Here is a 10,225-nt window from a genome sequence, read left to right on the forward strand (position 1 = left end):
AGAGGGCAACAACATCACCTAACATTCTCAATACACTGTAGTAATCAAATCTAACCCATCCTTTGCAATCAAATTCAAAATATGAGCAACCTGGCGCACATGGAGTGCATCACCACCTAGTAACAATTCATTACAAGAAAGCTTCTCCAAAAGAAGGGCAACCATAGAATCATTAGTCGTACAATTATCTACTGTCAAAGTCGATAGTTTACGATCTAGATTCCAATCCAACAAGCATTTAATCAAAGCATCAGTAAGTCTTTCAGAGGTATGAGGACATGGTACATATATAAACCTTGTACAAAATGAAAGATTAAAATATTTAGCAAATGCAACATTTACCAAATGCAAAAAAAACAAAAAAAAACAAAAATTATGAAAGAGAGAAACACCAATACAAGAGTCCAAGAGTCATCAATGAAATGTGTTGTGACAACCATAAATCCCCTTTTTTGGTTAGAAGATGTCCACATATCGATTAGTAATGGTAATTCTACTCCGAAGTTTTTCCCATCAATTCCATGGCTTTACTCTTTGCATCTTCATAAATCCTAAAAATTTCTTTCTTCACTAAGTCTTGGGAAAAATACGATAACATGGGTTGGATATTATGGAGAACTCCCTAAATCCATAATGCTCAACCATTGCAATTGGATACTGCGTGCAATATTATCAATTTTGCAAGCGAAGTTCAATGCACTTTCTTGGTCGAAGGAATAGGTGCTCATAATGGTTTTCCCATCAGCTTTTCGAGAGCAACTCAACATTGGTTGTCTTATATCCGTTAAGGACATATCCTTAAATGATTACACAAGTGTGATGTCCCATCCTTAGGCCCCCTACAAGCTTATTTGCACAATAATTACAAATAGCCTTCATTGCATTATTGATTTTCTGTTTTTGAAGTGGTTCCACACTTGAAGTAGGTCTTCTTTTTCTACTTTAAGTAAGTTGACTTTCATCACCACCGTTTGGAGTTAGCATTTGGATTCTACCAAAGTCGGGGAATAGATTGATCGATAAGAGTAGTAATTGTTGCATGACTAACATTACTAGCTTCATCTTCTCTTGGCGTAGACATATCTCACCTGAAAAGAAACCAAATATAAACAATTTTATACAAACACTTGAGTAGCTAGAGTAATATCATACCTTTCTACATTAAGGAAGAAAATTAATTGCAAATAGTTAACATTTATAGAGGCGTTGTTGCGACATGCAATATATGAAAGAAAATTATTATTAGAGGGTACATATTGATATGAGTTGGTCGGCATAATACAAACCACGTTAGAAAGAGAAGAAGCTTAGAAGCAATATGATATTCTTGCTGTTAATGCTTGTTAATGTTGTACAAGAGAAAGCCACAAATATACAACATATAAGTTGCATAAATATTAAAACATAAACAAATTGATAAATGGTGGAGAGAGAGAGAGTGAACTTACCTAAAATAGTGAGATCTTGAGGGTAACACCGTAACAATTGGAATGTTTGTCTCTAAGAGATGAAAAATGCATGAGAATGGAGAGAAGATATATTGTTTGAGTGAAAGAGTATTAGTGTGGTATTCTTAGTTTCTTAGTAAAGAAGACACAGTAGCACACATATCAATAATGACTTGGGGAAGAGAAAACAATGCATTACATAATCTTATTGACTTTTGGTGCTCTTTTTTTTTACATTGGTGTTCTAGACTTCCAGTCTAAGTATCTAATAACTAGTATCTTTCTTATAGCAGAAATTGCCTTTGGTCTTGTGATTTGAGGGTTGCTTGTCCATAAGGGAGGTCTTGTGTTCGACTAGTATAGAAGTGAAAACCTTTTAATTAACAATAGAAAAAACACTATAATACATACATACATAATCAGGTCAGGGGTTGGGTTGGAGACCCGTCCCCACCCCATCCCCGCTTGAGACCAGTCGGGGATTCCCCGTACCCGCCCCCATACCCATTTAGTACCCCCCATACCCGCCCCATTAGGGTTGGATCCCCATGGAGCCCAGTACCCATGGGTAATATTTACATCCCTAAGATATAGGCCATTGTATAAACTGTCGTATAAAAAGTGTTATATATATACATTTGGAGTGTCGATGTTAAATAGCTCACTGGAGTTAATGGCCTTCGCTCATTCTTGACATAAAAAACTTTTAGTATAGAGTGTCTTAGTTTATCACCTCTTGGAAGTAGTCCTACAGTGTTCCTAACTTAATCCTATTCTTAACGGCTAAACTTCATATAACTTATCCTATCTTTAAATCTCAACGCCTTCAATGCGTATTAAGGCCCACTATGCATATATAGTGATTTGGAATTAACTGTGGTGTGGATTACTTGGGATAACGGCTGTTATACCCTATGGATATAACATGATCCATTAGCTAAATTTGCAAGCTTCCTTTGGAACTTCAAAACTAATGGAAGGCATTCATTAGAAGGCTGGCTTGTTTGAAACCTGTTTTTCTCCTATTCATAAGGAGGCTAATTATCAAGTTAACGTTAGCTTTACTTGTCTTTCTGTAGTACATGGTTTTCAAATTTTTCCATTATCAAGACTTTGATACATTTTTCAAATTGCATGAAGCACACCTCTATGGTCTTAACTGTCCCCTAATTTTGAGGGCAGCATCTTAGGTATCCAGATAACCCCACTCCTTAGACTAAAGTACCAAAGATCCAAAGTGTTAACTTCTAGATATTTCTTGTTTCTTCTTGAAATATCTTTCTAAAAGAAAGCATTTTTGTGCATCTGCTCAAATTTAAAGTCATTAAAGTTGCGCTCAGCTGCTCTTTTATCTTTTTTTGTATGGTGGGGAAGGGGTTTCAATATCGATAGTCAGTCATCGTGATCCAATCTTCCACAAACTATGGATCACATTTACCTGGTATACATCTAAGTCCATCTTCTTAAAGACAACCACTTGAGTACTTGACAATGCCCATATCACAAACAATAAGATATGGATTAGCGAGCTGCTTATTCTCGATCCTTATTCCTTAATTAATTTTAGTCGCAATCTCATGACTCTCTTTTCTTTTTCCATTACATATTACACAACTTATTTGAGTGGACACCTAGGTGCTTCTGACACTGTAGTGCTCCTTGACTAAGTCACTAGCAACCTTGTGAAGATTTACACCTAGTTTCACTATTTGTTGAAAAAGATTGGCTCGTTTAAATTTAGCCTGTCATACTGTTCTCTATTTTTCTGTTTCTTTACTATCTCCCACTAGTTCATGGTATCACACATGCCACACCATTAGATGCTGCTTCTCTCCTTTGTGATTTTCCTTACGTGTGCCCTGTATTATTTCTCTATTCATTATTAGTTATTTAGTCTTCAAAAAATAACCATCACATATAGGTCTCCATCGCTGACATACTTTTATTGGGTTCTCATCTGACCCTAAGAAATAAAGAAATAAACAGGGCCATCTGCTTTCTCTGACATGCTCGATTCACTTTTCTCGCTCCGCTTGCTGCTGTCCATTCTGTATGCCCTTAATATATGCTTTCTCACTTCTAAGATGAAAGGGAGCCTGACTGCTACCAAGCTGGTGCATATGTTACAAATTGATATTCACGGCTTCACATATAATCAGACCACTAAAAATAGAAGGGTTTGCCTTTTTATTTTGGAATTTTAATCTCAAATTTTGTGAAAAGTCATGCTATCTCTTTTAATTGTTATCTGTCTTCACTCTTACCGAGGACTGTCTTGGCATCATTTGTTACCTATGTTGTTGACTACGTTTTTTCTTCTTTTTTTTGTTAATAGCCGTTTGGACAAGCGTTAATACAATACATATAGCCACTTACAAAGGTCTACATGCCTGGCACTTCTTATCCTTGTCCAACATGTGTGATTCTTTATTACATAATCTGTACTACCCACTCTAGTATCAAACTTTCTCACTTTCTTGTCTCAGTTGTTAATTGAAATGTTTTCACCTTTTGTGGTCCTCAATCGATTGAAATGTGTATGATAGTTAAATATTTTGTGCCGCATCTTGTCAGTGAGGCTATTTAACAACTAATCACTAATGAGTGCATTCTTTGTTACTCTTCATGGTGCAATTACTTGCAATGGTTTCCTCAATGATTGGTAGAGCTAAAACACTCTGACAGGTGTTCTATTTCTTTACTAGAGTTGCCAAGATTTCTATGTTAAAACGTTTCTGCATGACTATTGCTTATCTTGTTTTTGCTTTGTCTTCTCTCTATTCTGTTGCAGGTACTGGTTATCAGTTGGTGCCCAACCTTCAGAACCTGTTCAACGCATTCTCTTCAGGGCGGAGTTTTACCCCTCCACCAATGCTTGCAATGGAGGCGTAAAAAAGGACCACGTGATACCCGCCCTATTAATCCTATGACTGGGAAATGCATCACCCCCAATAAAAGTTCTGCTGCTGATGAATTGAAAGAGACTGCAGACGATGGAAAGGATGCCAGTGAAGACTCATCTAATCCGTAAAATCTCAGTAAAAACTAAATTTCTTTCTTGGATGTTGGGTTTCATATCTTTGAAGAAAGATTTCAAATAAGACTGAAAATCTTCTAGATTAATTTCAGTGGCCATATTTTCTTGTGTTACTGTTAGGGAGTTTGATTGAGACTCTCATAAGACATACAATGAGAATCTTTACAGAGCGTATTGTGTCACCTCAATTTGTGTGTGTCATACTCTTAATTATGTGTCACATGCTCAATTGCATCTCTGTCTGTCTAGGCGTATTGCAGAAGGATGGGACTGCTAAGTAGGTCTGAAATCTGAAGTGTGCTCTTTGCTTGTTATCAAGAAAGCACTTGTGAGGTTCAGAATATCATATGCAAGGTTGTTATAATTTATAAAAACGGTCTATATATATATATACTAGTATTTTGGGCACACTCTATGAGTGTGAAATTGAGAGTCCAATCAACCAAACCATAAAAGCAAGCCCACCAAAAGCCCAATCCATGTGGCAATGTTGATTTTAAAAAAATTGCAACCGAATCCTAGTCAAAATAAGCCAACCAACCAAATTGCAACCGATGTGCCTGTTTTTTACGCATTTATTTTATGCTACTTATTCAAAATTGAAATCAATCGGGTTAATAAAAAAATCCCGATTCCAAAATTCAAATTTGAATTGATCATAAAAATTTTAATTTCAGACCCAATTTGTTGCTTTAGATATAAAGAGGTCCCACTGACCAACTAACTAATTTAGACTAAATGTGTTAAATTTGTCGGGATAAAAAAAAAATGAAATAATTTCCGAATTTTAAAACATATTGGAATTATGTCTGGATTTTTTAAGGAATTGTCGAAATTTAATTGTCTTCTGGCGTGAGCGATGCTACAGTTATTTATTTATTTATTTATTTTTTGTACTTATTTTATACTATCTATCCGACACCGAAATCAATCGGGATAATAAAAAACCCCGATTCCAAAATTCAAATTTGAATCGAACATAAAAATCTAAATTCCTGGCCCGATTTGTTGCTCTAGATGTAAAAATGTCCCACTAATACACTAATTTAGACTAAATGTGTTAAATTTGTCGGGATAAAAATAAAATAAAATAAGTTCTAAATTTTAAAGTATATTGAAATTTTGTGTGGAATTTCTGATGGAATTGTCGAAATTTCATATTAAAGAGAGAGATGAGATAATGAGGATAAAAAAATGAAGAGATGAGATATTAAGGAGAGAGAGAGATTAGAGATACTAGCATTAGTGCACGTGCTTTGCACGTGGATGTTAAAAAAGACTTTCTAAAAAGAATGTGATCATATATAGTTCAGTATTTAAAACTTAAGAAGACCTTTTTTTTTATGATTACAAATGCTTTTGATTCCTGATAAGACTAATACTTACTTACACGTGTCCCATTAATGCATTTAATATGGAAATTGTAAAAAAGGGTTTTACGAAAGCTAGGTAGAGTTAGTTAACTAAAACCAACTGTATATGCACGTAACTTATATTAAACCACATGCTATAAATGGAAAGTAAAAAATAAATTACAATGTTGTCTCCTTGTTCGCCAACGTTTTTTGTTTTGTCTCAACATGTAGTAAGGGTTTTTTATAATTTTTATTTATTAGAAAATTGATCGACAATTGGATTATCATATTTTGCAAAGTGTAATAAACAATTACATTCTAACACTACTTCAAAGCTGATTTTTTTTTTTTAACAAACATCTAAACATAAAAAAAAAAAAAAAAATGATGGAATATCACTAAGATATTGGTGTAGCTCAATAAAACTAACTACACCATTTTTTTTCATATGATTTTATGGTATTTCTAGATAATCCAAACAAACTGTTTAGCTATATGTGTTCAAATAGTATGTAATAATATATAGATATGGGTACTATCACTATCTTAAATAGTACATTTGTATAACTCCGAACAACAATCCATTTACCCAATGCCGTCAGATGAGTCGCAAGTTTTCTTCCTACCACAATCCGTTTTCTAAAGGGAATGTGATTATATATAACATTCATTATTTAAAAGTTAAGAAGACCTTTTTTTTATGAGGATGCATTTTTTGGATTTACTGATAGTAGTAATAATTACTAACATGTGCTGCATTAATGTATTTAAAATGGAAATTGCGAACATGTGTCTTACAGAAGAAGTAAGTATTTCAATAACAAAACATATTGGCTAAAAAAATATAATGACATGGTTTAATATCTTTACTGAATTTAAAGCAGTGATATGTTAAACAGTAAACATACATTTGCTTAGGTCTAGACACCTAAAGCCACTTTCCATAAAAGGAGTAAAACACAAATAATTATTGTTAACAGTAAAACTTTTACTGCATCTCCAATCTCGTTTTCCTCAACATCAAATCTGTTGGACATGGTTGTTACTGTTGTTAAAGAAAAAAATAATAAAAGTTAAATAAATTAATCATACGTTAGTTTGATGCCAATTCCAACAATTATGAAGTATAACGAAATAGCATCTTTGAAAAAAAAAAAAACGCAATAGTATTGTAAAGAATGTATAGAAAATCAAACTTAGTTAAATATATATTTAAAAATGATATATATTGTGTGGGAAAAATGGCTCAACTTGGTAAAGATAATTTGGGACAAATAAGTCATCCGATTTGTTATTGTTATAATAATTAGTATTATTATGGTTATTATGAAAATTCTTATTTTCTAACTTACAATGTTTGTTTGTTTGTTTGTTTTTTTTTTTTTTTGTTTTGTTTTTTTTTTTGTTTTTGTTTTTGTTTTGTTTTTGTTTTTTTTTGTTTTTGTTTTGTTTGTTTTGTTTTGTTTTGTTTTGTTTTGTTTTTTTTTTTTTTTTTTTTTTTTTTTTTTTTTTAGTTTTTTTGTTTTTTTGTTTTTTTTTGTAGCTTGATCTTTTAAATCAGTTAACTATTAAGTAAAAAAAAAAAAAGAAGGTTATGATGATCTGAAATGGAAATGCATTATGAAGAAGAACCAGAACAGGATTTTAATAATATATTTAAGGTAGAAACTTGACATAAAATAAAAGTTTAAAAAAAATTTAAGAGAAGAATTACCTGAGGGGGGTTGGTGGTTGGAATCCACGAGATGCGAGAGGTATGAATACTGTGGTTGAGTCGTTTTCTTAAGAAATTAGAGAAGAAAGAGATAAGGTTAATATGTCAACGTTAGTCCGTGAGTTGGAGAAAGAGGGGCCCGTATTTTTTTGTGTAAGTCCGTTGGAAATTTTTAATATATCGTGGGCAAAATGAATTTAAATTTTTTAAAGGAAACGCTTTAGATTAACGTGACTTACGTAAATCTGATGGGATGTTGGATAGTAAGGGTGGTCAACCTAATGTATGCTATATATCGACATAGTATAATAATATAATTGGATTGTTCATATTCAACTATATTTAATGCGACGTGTCAAAAATCTTCATTTTCATCCAATGGTCAAAAAAAAGAAAAAATGTTTTTTTTAAACAAATGTATTATAAAAGGCTACCCATAACTTTTCATAGCAGTTATTTCTTTATATGGTTTTTTTGTGTTAAACTCTTTCTCTTAGGTTGATAAGTTTAACATAAATGGGTGGAGCTGCTTTTCGAACATTTGTAGCAACGAAGGTATTTTAGATAACTTAATTTAAAACTTCATTTGTACAACTCTTTTGTTATTAAATTAGGCACAAAGCTTAATTTAGCTAACAGCAGGAGTAAGTACATCAATAAAGACCACATCATGACATGAGTTAAATTATGATATTTGTTTTTTTGGTTAATTTTTTTTCTAGATTTGTCAACTTTGTGAGCAAGAAGGCCACACAGTTCAAATCTGTCCTTATCTTAATCGAAGATGGAGGGAAGCAAGCTGCAGAGGTATTATGTATTTGGTTAAGTGTTGGGATCGATCAGGTAAAGTTGTTGAAATGTGGCTTAAATGTGACTGGGTTGGATGTTTTAGTAAGGAGATGCAATTTACTGCTTCAAACCAACCAATGTTGCCAAATGAAAAGAAAATCACCCATGTTGTCAATTGTGATGTTTGTGGTAATGAGTGTTGTTGTCAGATTGATTATACTATTTAGGTTTTTTAGCGTGTCAGGTGTGATGTTAGTGCTATATGTATTTTTTTAAGGGCAACGTAAACGTTTATTAAAAGTGTTTATTTGCTTCTGATATAATAATAGATATTACACACAGTATGCAAAGACATAAATTCATAAATTCACACAACGAAAATGTGCCATAACTTCAATATTACACAACTAATACGAATCTTAGAGAAGACAGTTGATGACCTTTAATTTGAAGCATGATTAGATTACGCTGGCCCAGGCGGACGATTATAACGGGGAGGATGTGGAAGAAAAGTTGTGACAATAGTGTGAAGTTGTTCTATATGTTGGAGAATTTGTTGTTGAAGGTCTCCTTGGTGCTCGAAAATTTGTCTTTGACTCTCCAAAATTTGTGAGTGGTTTTCTAAGAACTGCGAGTAGCTTTCCAGAAATTGTTTCCAGAAATCCTCCTCTTTGTGATACCATTCAATGAGCTCCTCTTTGAGCTCTTTAGCTCTGCTGTAATCAGCAATGCTGAAAGGCTTCGCCAGCACAGAGTCCAGACTTGCTTGAGTAGCCTTAATGTTTGTAAAAATATTACCAAAGACATATTTGTTCCACATGGTCAGCTTGTTCCTAGTTTTTTCCATCTTCTTAAGGAGGTTAATATCTGGGATATCCACAGCTATCGAGTTCCAAGCTTCCTCTATAACCTCCATACAAGTCTCATGAGTAAGCCACATATCAAAAAACTTGAAAGGTCTGGGTAACTTCTCTTCAGACTTGTTTAGATTAATGAACAAAGATATATGGTCAGAGATAGCATTCGCCCAAGTTCTGACTTGGGCTTTAGGGAAGGCCCCTAGCCACTCCGGGGTTGCTAAGGCTCTGTCCAATCTTTCCAGAATGTGGTTCTTTGGTTTCCTATTATTGCTCTAGGTATATTTGGGTCCTTTGAACCCCAAATCCACCAGACCCAAGTCATTAATTAAGTCATTAAACTCCTGCATGCTTTTAGTTAATCTACTCCTACCCCCAATTTTCTCATCCAGGCTAGATATGGCATTAAAATCACCAAAAAGGCACCATGGACCTGGTACTAAAGGGGCAATGTCCCTTAGTTCAGTCCACACTCTATGTCTATTATGAGCTGCTGGTTCCCCATACACAAAAGTAAAGAACCAAGGATCCTTATTGTAATAATTTAAAATTTTACCTGTGATTTGGTTTCGAGATGCTCCTAGAATTTCCAATTTCACATCTTCCTTCCACAAAATAGCTAAACCACCACTCAAACCTTGGGCTGGCACCACAAAAACCCCACTGAATTTCAGCTGCTTGCCTAGCTTATTTACACTTTCCTTAGTAGCTTTGGTCTCGGATAAACATATAATATCTACATTAAACTTTCCTATCTGGTCCTTTAGTTGTTGAACTGCCGTGGTGGTACCGATCCCCCGGCAATTCCAGGCTTGTATCGTCATGGAGACTGAGGTGGCTGTGTTGGGACAGCCACCGCGAACCCTGGGAGAGGTGATTTCAGACTCCCACTGCTCATATCATTGCCTTTCTTTCCCAGATTCTGACCTTTCCTATTCTGAACTTGTTCATGGTCTTCCTGACTATCCCCACTTTTTTCAGCGCTTTCCTTACTTGGAAACTTCTCTCCACTCTGTCCTTCCCTT

The 10,225-nt window shown here is 34.1% G+C and overlaps 1 protein-coding gene across 1 annotated transcript; it reads right to left on the reverse strand.

Moving 5' to 3' along the window:
- Positions 1-9,475: 9,475 nt before the first annotated feature.
- Positions 9,476-10,024, reverse strand: LOC147473368 (uncharacterized). Its single transcript, XM_086587522.1, has one exon. The coding sequence runs from the start codon at positions 10,022-10,024 to the stop codon at positions 9,476-9,478; it is 549 nt and encodes a 182-aa protein (XP_086443648.1).
- Positions 10,025-10,225: the final 201 nt, after the last annotated feature.

Source organism: Coptis chinensis, unplaced genomic scaffold (assembly GCF_015680905.1).
Source record: "Coptis chinensis isolate HL-2020 unplaced genomic scaffold, ASM1568090v1 utg2625_pilon_pilon, whole genome shotgun sequence".
NCBI lineage: Eukaryota > Viridiplantae > Streptophyta > Magnoliopsida > Ranunculales > Ranunculaceae > Coptis > Coptis chinensis.

Coding starts and splice junctions, on each gene's coding strand:
- LOC147473368 (XM_086587522.1), bottom strand. CDS start 10,024: ATGACGATACAAGCCTGGAATTGCCGGGGGATCGGTACCACCACGGCA.